The sequence below is a fragment of the Nelumbo nucifera genome, chromosome 2, assembly GCF_055504915.1.
Source record: "Nelumbo nucifera cultivar China Antique chromosome 2, China Antique-T2T, whole genome shotgun sequence".
NCBI lineage: Eukaryota > Viridiplantae > Streptophyta > Magnoliopsida > Proteales > Nelumbonaceae > Nelumbo > Nelumbo nucifera.
The window spans coordinates 67,129,888-67,144,731 of NC_142650.1; the positions used below are offsets into that span (position 1 = coordinate 67,129,888).

Genomic DNA, 14,844 nt, shown 5'->3' on the forward strand with positions numbered 1-14,844 from the left:
GATGTGTTCAATTTTTTCTATAATTCTTTTTTGTATTTTTGTGTGTAAAAATAATTCCAATATATCGCACTTACTTTTTGTTTAATATGATAAATACATGTTCTTGAATGCTTTTTTTGCAAAATTTATGTGTTTTTTGTTTTTATATTTTTACATTTTATTAAATTTTATTATTTATTTATGACATTAAAGGTTAACACATTTAACCCAAAAGTTTAACTATTAATTATTAATTTTTTATATTTCATTTTTTGTTAGTTCTAAATTATGCATTTCATTTTCATTATCAATAAAAATAATTCTTGTTTATCACACTTATTTTTTAATTTGATTAATAAAAATATCATAAATTTGACTAATTTTTCTATATATTTTTTGTAAATTTCTATATTTATTTCTATTTTAAAAAGTTTATTACCTAACTATGACTTCATCGATTGACCAATTTGATTCGGATGGTTGAATTGCTTAGCCACCACTTAGATAAAGAATCATTTTGTTTTTAAGTTAGTTTTAAAATATATAGATTTATATTGTTAAAAATATTGACATATATTTAATTAGTAACACCAAGGTTTATTTTGATCCAGGCTTGGGCCTTAAACCCACATTTTAGGTCCGGGCCTGGTTTACCATAAACCTGTCCCAACCCACTATTTGTGAGCAAGCTAACCCTCTCTGAATTCATTATTTGTGAGCAAGTTTTAGGTCCGGCACCCCTAATCACACTATTTGTGAGCAAGCTAACCCTCTCTGAATTCATGGAGGCTGCCGATTGCATCATTGAAGGTGGCAATGAATGGTATGAGAGCACAAAGCGTCGAATGCACGAAGAGGCAAATCGTGGTATTCTATTGCTCAAGGTTTTTAAAAACGAACCAATCAAGCTTGTAATTTGTATCATCGGAAGAACCAGAATAAATCCAGTTTTGAAATTGCCACCACTGTCAATAAGGTTCCAAACACCAAAGGTCTTTGCAAGAGGCTCAGAAAAATCATGACCCAGACAGATCCTGAAAAATGGGTTCTTGGGGAAGCGTGGTAGGGGAGTAGACCTGTTCATGGGCCAGGCTGGGCTCGGGCAGGGCTTTTACTCTTTATTAACAGAAATATGTTAGGTCCGAACTCGAGCCCGACCTGACCAACGGGTCTACAACTTAGGCCCAAGCCCGGCCCTAATAAAAAGCCTGAAGCCCAACCTAATAAAAAAAATTAGAAATTTTCCCTATTCAATAATCAATATAAATCAGAATTTATTTACATTAAAAAAATATATAAATTCAAAATTTATTTATATTAAAAAATATATATATAAAGAAGGGAAAGAGGATGTGGAGAAGAAGAATTTGGTTGGAAAAAGAAGGGAAAGAGGTGAAAAAAAGAGGGGTATTCAACTAAGGTTTTTAGGTTTATTTATAGGTCGGGCCGAACTGGACTCGGACCAGACTATTTTGGCAAATCCCGAGCCTAGCTCGAATTTATTGCAGGCCGGGCTTTTTGGCCCGAGGCTAAGCCCACGGGCCTATATACCTGTTCAAGCCCGTCCGGGGACCGGGCTGGCCCATCGGGCCACCCGGCCCATGAACAGGTCTATAGGGGAGGGTTGGGGCTATCGCCACTTGATAGAGGCAGAAGCCAGGGCCACCGGAGATATCTACGTCGAGTGTGTCGATTGAAAGAGGAGAGGAGACAACTCAAATGCCAGTGCAGAAAGAGCCGTGCCGTTCAAAGCTTCTAAGATCCATTGCTCGATTTTGCATGCTCTGCTCATGCAGAGAGACTTGCGAGGGCAGATCCGGGTTGGTTGGTCCGGAAAGTCATGGGAGAGGCAGGCTAAGTGAAATAATATATTGGAAACTACGCAATATATTGGAAACTACGCAAGTTTCCGATGGTTCGCACTGCGGCAACTTCTGGGCTAATTGGGGCTACAAATTTTCTGCGTTTATGAGCTATGAGTTCCTTGACATGTTCAAGCTTGGCTATCACTGCCCCCGCCATGGCACCAGCAACAAAGATGGTCATCGCCGATAATGATGGTGTGATTGTGACGGTGGGCTTGGGCTTGGTCGCAAGTGATTGCCGTTGCAAGTGCTGCTGCAAGCCTGAAACTGTTATTGCCGCTACAAAATCGCCGGCCGCCGCTGCAAAATCGCCGGCCGCCGCTGCAAATCGGTCGCCGGACCTGTTACTACCGTAACTGTTACTGCTGGACGGCTGGACCTGCTGCAAAATCAACGCTGGCCGCCGTAGATGAAGCTAACCGCCGTCGCCGGTCGCCGATTGCCGTGAATCGTCGTCGTCGCTGTGTATCGCCATCGAACGCCGTAGGTCGTGGTCGGTTGGGTGTGAGGGCTGAGAGGAGGGAAGGTTAGTCGTTCTAACCCTAAGCATTCGTAATATTTGGGGTCAGGGATATAGGAGTCATTTTATTTTTTGTTTTTTTATTTTATTTAACTCAACGAAAATAAAAAATATAACCCGCAAACCGCTGTCCGAATCGAACGATTTAGCAGTTCGACCGTCTGGGTCAGCGGTTTTTGACTTTTTCAACGATTTTTAAGGAATTATCGGTTTATAGTATAACCGGACCCAAGGGCTTAACCGGTTACCGGTGGAGGAGAGGGTGCCCGTCATGGACCTTCACTCATGCCCAGGGGTTTTCAGATCTGTTGCAAGTAGGGTTTCTTAGAACGTAAAAATGGCATTTCAGATCTATCCCCCTTTTTTTTAGGGAGAAGTACAATGCATACAACCAACGAATGTAGATTTTGTACCGAACTAGACAGCTTCCCACCTGGTCAGATTTTTTCCTTTCCTTTGTTGATTGGATATCAGTCATCGGAAAACAAAACAGAGAGGGCCTGATCTGGGGTGTTACCAGGTTTGGTCCTCTCGAACTAAATGCCGCTACTACTGGCGATGGCGTAAGTGCGTAACATTCAGTACTGTCCCACCAAAACCCAGCACTTCCATCAGTTTCGAATTTGATCATGCATACTCCCTGATCATATTCCCTACCTTCCTCCCCACTGCAACCGTCGGAAGTAAATGGCTGTCCACCACGGCGCCACCAGCTCTTCGCCGCTGGTCACTGTGTTCGCCTGTATCATGCCCAATTCACCTGCATCACGAACTATCGCACTTTTCTCTACTTGCGCACTAATACCCCAGTCACAGAGTACCACCTTCCCGCAAACCCGTTCCGGTTCAAGCGAACCAGACAAGCACAGTTGCTCATCCTGTTCCTCTTGCCGGTTTCCTTCCCATACGGCCATACCCTTTCCATTGTAGAGTGACACGCCGGAGGTGAAGGGTGGATTGCTACCGCATCTTCCATGTCTCTTCTCCGGCTGCAAACAAATGTCATACCGAACTTAGGATGTTGGTCCAAGAACACCGACTGGATCAGAATAGGTGCCAGTGGCTCACTTGGCCCTGAGATTTCCAACACCGATAACCGACCTGAACTTTGTGCCGGATTCATAGTCCTCCGCTGCTAAACGATGTTGTTGTACCCCATTCATGCCATAGCTCTCAACCGCGTTCTCACAATCCCGCAGCTTATTGGCTATTTTGTGAAAAAGATATAGTTCCAGTGGAGATCAGCTGCTCAGGGTTAGATTGACGTCTAGCAGGACTGCAACTCCCCAGTATCTAAAAATTTTTTCATCCGTTGGATTTAATTTTGAAAATTTAAGAAACAGTGGAAGACAAATTCCAGATTTTTCTTTTTTAAGTCGGTGCTTAATGACAATGTCAATTGTCAGCTATATTAAGATACTTTAAGAAAATATATAAATATATAAATAATAAAGGTACAGTTTGTCAAATTTTTATAACAGAGATTGAAAAAACTTTTATTAAAATAGCATTAAGGGGGGTACAAGTCTTCAAAGAGGAACTCAAATGGGCCAAACCAAGTAGAGTAGTGGTTTGCCATCAAAAGATTAGAACCGGGGGAAAGGGCTGCACGAGCTAAATGGTGAGCTACCCTATTTGTCTTCCTACCACAGTGGAGGACTTTAAATTGGGTAAAACATCTTGAGAGGCTACAAATATCCAACCATATATTTTTTAGGGGGTTAAAGTCAGATTGTTTATTGGAGTTGAATCAGATTCCACCAGAATTCTATCTAGCCTTTCTTTTAGAGCTTCCCAGTAACCCAACTGAATGGCTCTTCCTTCAGCATCAACAATTGATTGGCAACGAACTCGATTTTCTCGAGAACCAACGACTTTCCCTTTTTGATTTCTTATGACATTGGCGATTCCCACCCACCCAGAGGATGTGTCAAAGCTAGCATCACAATTCACCTTCATCCATTAGTTTGGAGGGGGTGCCATCTATTGTTTGCTTTGGTTTTTTGCTCCAAATGTTCTGTAAGCTGTAAGAGTTCCTTCCACATACTAATGCTCTTCCTTACTACTGATAGTGGGTCCTGGCTTCTCCCTTAAAACATGAGATCATTCCTAACCTTCCAAATTTGCCGGGACAGGATTGCTTGCAGAGATGCCCAAGTATCTGGGTTTTCATCAGGATAGTTGGTCTTTTGAAACCAAGACATGATTCAAATACCTATGCTTCTAGATTCCACACTCTCAAAAATAAAGCCTAATGGGGATTGGAGCTAGACTGCCTTCACAAATGAACAACTTATAAGAAGGTGTTTCACATCCTCCTCTTGCCCACACCTTGGGCATATCCCATCAACCTTAATTCGCCTTTGTTTCAACTCCTTACCAACACCATTGGCCTACTAGCACACCTGCCAAATGAAATTTTTAATTTTAGGAAGAACTTTCAACTACCAAACTTTCTTTAATAGAGATGGAGGTGCTTGTGTTACAATACTGTTATTGGCTGCCCTTCTTGTTTCTTCATTTAATTTACAGGTAATTTGGTAACCATATTTCACCGAGTACTAACCATCCTTTGAGTAAGCCCAAATGAGTTTATCTTCCTCCTCTTCCACACTCAACGGTATAGACAAGATAAATGCAACCTCTGATGCTGAGAACAAATTGGTCAACATTGTCTGATTCCAACGGTGTGGTTTGCGTAAAATCAAATCCTTTACTTTCGAGACCTCACGTCTTTGGGGTTTGGGGGAATGGATTTTAAAATCCTCAGAGGAAGGCAGCCAAGGGTCTCCCAAATAAGTATGTTGGCCCTAGAACTGATTCACCAATAAAGACCATTTTTAAGAAGTTCTATACCATAAGTGAGACACATTAGCGATAATGAAAAAAGGGTAAATTACAAAGATCCCTCTGTATTATGGGGTCTGTGACAAAGACCTTTCTGTACTTCGTTTTGTGATAAAGACCCCTTGTACTATGACCGTGAGACAAAGACCCCCTTCCCTTAGCTTTCCGTTGAAATCCGCCATTGCAATATCTTTTAATCCCCATACTACCCTTATAATAACTATTCAGACAATTGGGAGAAAAGCACTAATCATCTTCCCCAACCTCAGATTCCTTCACATTTCTCTTTCTCTCCCTCTCTCTTCCTCAAATTCCTTTACATCCACCGTCAGCGACTTCACAAACCCATAGTGCGCTTCAACACAGAATGGAAACCGAGTTTTAATCATCGTGTCCCTAATCCAGTCGCCATTCTACAATTGTGAGTGGGATGTAGATGCCTTATCTTCCAACTCACTCATGCAGACCAAGGTTCAAAATTTCATCACGTATCGGCCCGTATCGGTTGATACGTATCGTTCTGGTAGAGATGCGGCACGATACATAGTACCAAATTATATGTGATGTATCTATTTGTCGTATCGTAGCCGTATCGGCCCGTTTTGGCACCGTATCGGCCGATACGCTACCGATACACTACGACTTTACTATGTGCGAATAGCGAATAAAAACCCCTTCGAACGAGGGCTTCTAAACCTATTTTAGAAGCCGTCTTTCTTCCCCAAACTCTCCAGAAATGCTCATACCATTGCTAGAGACTTAGATCTAATGAAAATCCACCAAAAAATCTACAAGTTTGCAAGATCCAACAACTTTTTCAAGGTTGTTAAAAAAACTGCGAAAATAGGTATGTTTTCTCTTTTTTTTTCGCTGTTTCAACCAATCTTTTTGTGTGTGTGTTTTTTTTTTTTTTTTTTTTTAACTTGGATGCTTGAAAACAAATTTATGTGTGTTGATCTACTATTTTTGTGCAAAAAATCCCATGTATTTTGATGCTATATGTAGATCTTTGTCAACATTTCAAGAAATTCCAAAATAGTAAAAATCCGAAAAAAATTAAAAAATTTAGTTTTTTCTTGTGATATACCTCTAGAAATTGACTATGTTGTATATCTATGTATGATTTACCATGTCCATAAATCAATTGAATTTTTTCTAAATAATTGATTTTTTTTTAATTTTTATTCTAATTTTCGGAATAAAAAATAAATATATAATTTCTTCAATTTTATGTGATCTAAGTATCTAACCCTATATTTTAAGACTTGAGTAAGTTGTAGATCTAAGATTGATCTAACATGATATATAATTTCATAAGATTGATCTATCATGTGTAAAATTTAGTTTGTTTTTCTTTTTAATTTTTTTATTTTTAGATTATAAATATTTATTTATTTCTCTAATTTTTTGCTATGATCTAAATTTTAATAATAAATATTTACAGATTACAGTAAATATATGGAAGATCTATTATGTGATTATGTTCATAAATCCATTCAATTTTTCTGTTATATATTTAATTTTTAAATTTTAATTTAATTTTTATAATAAAATGTACAAAATAATTATTTGAATAAAAATAAATAATTATTTAGTTTTTAGAATGAAACATGCAAAATAATTATTGGATGTATTATGTGCATATATCCATTCAATTTTTCTATTACATATACAATTTTTCATATTTTAATTTAATTTTTAGAAACAAAATGCAAAATAATTATTTAAAAAAAATTTAATTACTTAGTTTTTAAAATGAAACATGCAAAATAATTACTTGATCTATTATTTCCGTAAATCCATTCAATTTTTATGTTATATATTTAATTTTTCAAATTTTAATTTAATTTTTAGAATAAAAAATGTAAAATAATTATTTCAAAAAAAATAATTACTTAGTTTTTAGAATGAAACATGCAAAATAATTACTTGATCTATTATGTCCATAAATCCATTCAAATTTTCTATTATATATTTAATTTTTCAAATTTTAATTTAATTTTTAGAATAAAATGTGCAAAATAATTATTTGAATAAAAATAAATGATTATTTAGTTTTTAGAATGAAACATGCAAAATAATAATTTGATGTATTATGTCCATAAATCCATTCAATTTTTCTCTTATATAATATATATTTAATTTTTCAAAGTTTAATTTAATTTTTAGAATAAAATGTGCAAAATAATTATTTAGTTTTTAGAATGAAACATGCAAAATAATTATTAATTTTAGAATAAAAATAATAGGTGTCCATGAAGCCATTTATAAAAAATATTTGCTTAATTTTTAGAAATTACAATAAAACATGCAAAATAATTATTTGAATAATATAAATAATTATTTAAAAGATAAATAAGATATAGAAAAGTGTTTGATTAAATAATTAGAAATTTTACATAATTATTTGATTCAATAATTATTAATTGTTTAATTAGATTAAATAACATTTGTTTACTAACACATTAATATTTAAAACTGGATAATTTATATAATAATTGAATTTTTATGTGATTCATGGTGGATATTTGTGATTAAATACATATATACGATGGATAATTGGTTATTTGATAATTAATGATTGTTATTTTTAAATTATATAATTTATTTAATTACTTGGTAAATACTTAGATTTATGATTAATTGTTGCTTCTAAATTCTAATTAATTTTTGTGCACATGCATTATGAACACTGTGAATCTGTGAGACTATGATACACTGATGATACTTGGGAATTGGTATTTAGAATTTAACCATTTAACCCTTCGACATGGAACTCAAAAAAAAGGAAGAAGAAGATATTGGTTGGAAATATGGCACTAGGGTTGATGGGAATCGACTCCATACAAAATGCAACTTTTGTGGGCAAGTTATTAAAGGTAGTGGTGTGACCCGTTTGAAACATCATTTAACAAGAGGATATCCTAATGTTGTTAATTTCCCTAAATGCCCACAAGAAATTTCTAAGGCGGTGCAGAAACATCTCAAAAAACAAAAGATGTTGAGAAAAGAACAAGAAAATGATAAAAAAAAGTTGATTAGAAGAACATTGGGGCCTAGAGATGATGATGATGAAGGAGAAGATGATGACATAGAATCAAGGCCTCGATATTTTAACATAGATGATGATGATGATGCAGAGCAAAGAACATATAACATGAAAAGACATGCATCACGAGCTGCATAGTGGGAAGATGAATAAGTACAACAATTTTAGAGAAGTAGGTTTGTATTTGCAAATTCAGAGTATCACGGGGGTGGTGGCTCATCATAAGCATTCTTGTCAATGAGTAAAAGTAAATTATACCATATATCGAGTATGAAAGAAGCATTTTCAAAGCTAAATCCCTTTAAAAAATCTTCATCAAGTAGGGATATTCATAATATTAAAGAGATGGATAGATATTTATATAGAGACAAGGATGCTACATAGAAAAAACTTAAGGAGCGTTATGAGAAAAGCTTTGGACATAATATGAAAAGAGCAACTGCAAAATTTTTATTATACAATCACATTCCTGCAAATGTAACAACATCCCCATATTATAAAATTATGATAGATGAAATAGCCAGTGCAGGGAAATGTTTGAAGGGGCCTATAGCTTATGAGGTGATGGGAAAATTTTATGAAGTGGTTAAATTACAAGACCATTTCAAGGCATTCTATTAGAAAGCTAACACTTATGGGCTTACCATCATGTGATGGTTGGACAGGGCCAACCAGATTGTCCATCATAAATTTTATGATGTATTGCAATGGATAAATAGTATTTCACAAATCTATTAATGCATCAAGTGAACGCTATAATGCACAATATTTGTATAAACTGATGAATTCAATGATTGATGAAATTAGTCTTGAAAATGTTGTCTAAATCATAACTGACAATGAAAGTGCTTACGAAGTAGTTGGGAAAATGTTAAAAGGAAATGAAAAACACATATATTGGACACCATGTGTAGTCCATTGTATTGACTTGATGTTGGAAGATATTTCAAAATTATCTAAGGTGGTTACTCTTATTGCAAAAGGACGGAAAATTATAACTTTCATCAATAATCATACCATAGTTCTCAACTTGATTAGGAAATTTACAAAAGGCAAAGAAATAATACGTTCAGGGCTCATCAGATTTACCACTCATTACATTGCACTACAAAGTCTTGTTTCTCAAAAAGAAGCATTGAGAGTTATGATTGATTTAGATGACTAGAGATCATTGCAACAAAGTAAAACATCAATTGGGCAAGAAGTTGAGAAAATAATCAATAATCTCAATTTTTGAATAGGGACTTCTCTATATTGTAATATGATTGAGCCCATCGTTAAAGTGCTTCGCATAATTGATGGTGAAAAACGAGCAACAATGGGAATTATATATGAAACAATTCGAAGAGCTGCTTTAGCAATCAAAAAAGTTGACCCAAGTTCCCATAAAAAGATCATAAATATCATAGAAAAGAGATGGAATTCACAACTCGTCCATCATATTCACAAAGCAGGTATCTTCTTTCTTAAATTTATATTATTTACATTCAATCACTTATGTTGACTAAATATTTAAAATAATCATTAACATTATTATATTTTTTGAATTTCAGCATATTATTTGAATCTAGCATTTCAATATTCTATGGATCTCAATGTTGATGAAGATTTGTTAAGTTATTTGAAAAATGTGGTTGCAAAGTTGCAAAGTTATTCACAAAGCAGGTAAGTGTAATTTTTTTATATAACTATTAGTTATTATTTGTTTATTTATTGCTCATTAGTTTTTACAAATTTATAAATTATATAATATATTTTGATAATGATTTGATCATATAATATTAATACTTGTTATTTCAAATAACACTAAGGTTAAACTATTCCGTGAGGCACTAGGAGGATTTGGAGATAGTTTGGTATAGAGAGCAAAAGATAAAACTGACTCATGTATGATAGAGTTTTAAATTTCTAATATATTTTAGAATTATTAATATTTTATTAAGTAATTTTTTATTTTAATGATATATGATACTGAAATATTTTTATTTTATATTTTTTAGTTAAATGGTGGTTGATGTATGGTCAAGATGCCCCACATCTTCGAAAGATTGCAATAAAGGTACTATCACAAACTGCTTCATCTAATGGTTGTGAATGCAATTGGAGTACATTTGGCATCATCCATACAAAATAGAGAAACCGTCTATCCTATGAAACTCTTGAAAAGCTGGTATATGTGCATTATAATATGAGACTAAGGGTTAGACATCTTATTAGAGATAGGAGGTATGCAGAAGGTTATTTTGACCCAATTAACCTTGATGACATATATGATGAAGATGATCCAATATTGTCATAGTTGACAGAGAAAGAAGATACACCAAGGGTGTTAGATGAGTTAGGTGATTTACTAAGACCTGATGCCTTTATTACTAGTCAAATGGGGGTAAATGTTGATTAGTGGGTCAAAGAACAAGAGAAACAGAAAAAAAATACAATTACTGATGATGATGATGATGATGGTGATGATGGTGCTGGTGGTGCTAGTAATAGAGATGATAACACTGGTAACAATCAAGGTGTTGATTCTAGTGGTGGTCAACATCAAGGTGATTAAAGTGGTGAATATCTTAAATATATACCACCAATATATGACTCAATGCCTTTTAGCGAAGAACAAAACTGTCTTAGGCGTAGGGATTTACAGTTAATGAGCAATTATAGTTATGAAAAACAAAATGAGTGGAATCAAACTTATAGTAACCCTAGGAATGAAATGATGCAAGCCATGTGCAGCGTGAATTTGAGATCATCTCTAGATTATGAATATGGCATGGGCCACATGTTTATTACTTAATCTACTCCTAGATCTATTTTATCTGTTATGAGTTCATGGCTTTTTGGTGAAGGATGTTATGATAGGCAAACTGATGATTCATCTTCATACTACACACAAATTACACAACAATGTTATTCACATGATTATGGATCAAGTTGTCAATCTCGAACTCATCAGTAATGCACTTGGGAGCAATATGAATATTTTAGACAAGCATATGTATTCTTAATCCACCAGGATGACTTGGAATGAATATTGTTGTTACGTTAGAGATTAGTTTAATGTTGATATAAGTAACTTTCAACTTGCACGTAACTCCTTATGGTACTGATGATCGTAACTTTTGATTCTAGGTACAATAATAAATTGCCAAGTCATGACAATTTTTATAATTTTTTTTTTTATTTTTGTTTATTTATTATCTAATTTTAATAATGTTTTATTTAGGTTGAGAATAAACTCCATCACTTTGTTACCATTCAATAGTTTAATGAAGACATGAATATAATGAAAGTGATCAAGGTATGTTCTAACTTCTAACTTCATCATATTGGGGTTCACATGTTCAATTTGTAAATTATAATAGATTGAAAATTTGAAATTGGAATTTGGAAGATTGGAACTGAATTAAGTACTTTATTAGATAGTATGTTTTGTTCTCGTATATTGATTATAATATGTGTTTTTTCCTAAAAACCACTATAACATGTTACTTTTTTGTATAAATAGCCCATTTGTGTCTTATATTTAATGATATTGATGCTTATTTTTTATTTATTGAAGTATTTATAGCATTTTCATGTGTTTCCATATGCATCTTAATTTTTTATCCGTATCCATGCGTATTCAAGGTGTATCCCGATACGTCTTTAATACCTAATTAATTCAAAATTGATTAAACACATAGATGATAAATCTGCAATACTAACCAAAAATCCCAAAATCAAAAAGAACAAAAGCTTTTTTTTCGACTCTAATGGATATATTGACAGAACCCACGGCAAAAAGCTATCAAGATTTACATTCTAATCCCCCAGATGGAAAAAACAAGAAACCCCTAACAGTTTCCTCATCTCCTTCGCCTGAGCTCTATTTGCTGTATAATGCAGCTCAGGAGGTGACGAGGGAATCCGACACTTGCCGATGCCATTGGCTGGTTTACCCGCAGTAGTTTTCTTCACGAAAACCTATTGACTCCGCTTCAGCTTCTGTGCCTCTGCCTTTGTAGGCGCCACTGAAGATTTCTTCTCCTTTGAGGAAGAGAAGGGGAGAGATGTTGATGAAGACTTCTTCTCTTTAGTAGGAGAGAAGGAAATCAAAGACTAGAACTTCTCTTTACTGTTCCCTCTCCCTTCTCTTTTACTTCGGTAGAAGAAGTTCTTCAAAAAGAACCATCTCTTCGACCTCCTTCCGGAAGAGGACGACCTAGACGAAGAAGTAGAAACGGAAGCCGTGGTTCCCATCGATGGAGTTTTGGCTTGTTTATTCTCAGAATTCTCCATGTATAGAGGATGAAGCTCACCAGCATGTTGTACTTCCTGATATTCTTCTTCTTTGTACCTCTGGAACGGTGTATTTCTCAAAGGAGACAGATATCTAGACCTCCTGTGCAGAGATCCACTACGTAACCTCATATCTCTCCCTCTCATCAATGACTCCTCATGTTTCTCGACTCTGTTTCTCTCGACTCCTTACCTTCCTCATCCTCGTCTACGACTTCAAGATCTAGCAGTGGAACTAAGATCTAAGGCCTCTGCAAGTGAGAAGACAGCTTCATCGGCCGGATCTGGCCGTTCAAGAACATCTCATATGTAGAAACCATGGATCCAGTGGTGGTAGAAGCATTAGAAGGAAACCTCGCAGAGAATTCAAACTCAAAAGATCCAGAGATAGAAAGGTCCGTTGATGTAGAGATGAAAGCAGAAGTAGAGGAAGAAGCAGGAGAAAAGGACAGAACAAAATGCATTGGACTCACAGGCACGCTGTAGAAGTAGCCATTGGGACCGCGTCTAGGACTGGATGGTGCACTAACGTAAGGAGTAGAGCAAGTATTGTCGATCTCAGTAAGGGAATGAGCGTCTTAGTTGCTCAAAGTGATATATCTTGGCTTATTAATATCTTCCTTGAGAACCTCCCATGCCAACTGCTTCAACCCTGCATTCTTAAGCTCTAGCATGGAGAATTGGTTTGCTACCAAACTCCAGAGATCCTTCCAATAATAAACACTTAAATCGTGGTCCTGGGAAAGCTTCTCCACGTCCTGCTCAATTTCGAATCCGACGAACATGAATCTCTTGTCTTCCAAGAAGTCCAAAAGTGAAGAGGGAATGTAGTCTGCATGTGCGAGTTGGAAGATAAGGCATCTACGTCCCATGCACAATTGTAGAATGGCGATCGGATTAGGGACATGACGATTAAAACTCGGTTTCCATTCTGTGTTGAAGCCCACTATGAGCTTTTGAAGTCGCCAACGGTGGATGTAAAGGAATTTGAAGGAGAGAGACGGAGAGAGAAATGTGAAGGAATCTAAGGTGGGATTACTCGTGAGGTCGAGGAAGATGAACAATGTTTTTTTCACCCAATTGTCTAAATTGTTATTATAAGGGTAGTATGGGGATTAAAAAATATTGCAACGGCATATTTCAACCGAAAGCTAACGGAAGGGGTCTTTGTTTCACTGTCATAGTACAGGGGGGTTTTATCGCAAAACAAAGTACAGGAGGGTCTTTATCACAAACCCCATAGTATAGGGGGGACTTTGTAATTTACCCTTTAAAAAATTTGCCCATTGTATATTACCATCTCTCTCCTTCCAATTTTATCACCTCTTTTTCTCCTTTTTTTATCTTTTTTTTTCTCTCTCAAAGATCTCTCTTCTATGTCTCCTTCCTATTCTTCTTTTTCTCTCTCCTCTCTATTTCTCTTCTTTTCCCCCTTACAAATTCTCTCTATTTTTTTCCTCTCTCTGATTCCGGAAAAACACAATACCAAAAGAGATTGGACCAATCCGAACCCACTGTAAATTTTGATAAATACCACCAATTGAATACCAGTTTTGTAATACCAATTCATTGGTTGCAAGTTTTTCCGATATATATCATGGTTGAACCCATTTTTCTTTCCTCTCCCTCTCCACTCTCCTATCCTCTCTCTCTCCTATATTTCTCTACTTTCACCTCTCTCTTATACATTTTGCTTTCCCCTCTCTTCTCATCGTTTTCACTCTTTTCTCCCACATTTCTCTCTCCTACCTCTCTTTCTCTTCATTCTCCCCTCTCTTCTTTCACCTATTTTTTCTCTCTTCTCCCTCCTTTATCTCCATTCCCTCTGACATTTTTTTCAATGAGGTCCAACTTTATGTTTGGGTTGAACCAATTAGGCAAAGACATGTGGGACTATGAGAAAAATCCAAAGCCTTTTTCTTCTCATTAATGTGGTTCAGATAATTTTAAATATTCAAATGGGTTAACATGGGTGGGTTAGGTTGGGGTTGCAACTTGCAACCCATGTAAGACATTAGAAATGTGGGTTATAAATGGATGTGGGTGGTTGGTGGATGGAATGGCCTTCAACCCACATCCAACCCAACATAATCCATCCATTTTCTGCCCTTAGTTTGGAATGAGCCAGTCTATTGGACTCAACTAAGGGTGAGCAAATGGGTCGGTTCTACCCCAAACCATTCTAATAGATTCTCAGATAGGGCCCTATTCCAAATTCTTGAAACCAACACCCCCCCCCCCCCCGCCCCACCCCCCACTCAGGCCAATTCCTGGGGGTTTACCCCATCCAAACCGATCTGAAA

General features: G+C 35.8%; 1 protein-coding gene across 1 annotated transcript; it reads left to right on the top strand.

Moving 5' to 3' along the window:
* Positions 1-2,054: 2,054 nt before the first annotated feature.
* Positions 2,055-11,735, top strand: LOC148802303 (uncharacterized). Its single transcript, XM_088897188.1, has 4 exons — positions 2,055-2,370; positions 9,502-9,714; positions 9,814-9,925; positions 11,487-11,735. Exons 2-4 carry the CDS (start codon positions 9,522-9,524, stop codon positions 11,539-11,541), a joined length of 360 nt encoding a protein of 119 aa, XP_088753314.1. The 5' UTR covers positions 2,055-2,370; positions 9,502-9,521; the 3' UTR covers positions 11,542-11,735.
* Positions 11,736-14,844: the final 3,109 nt, after the last annotated feature.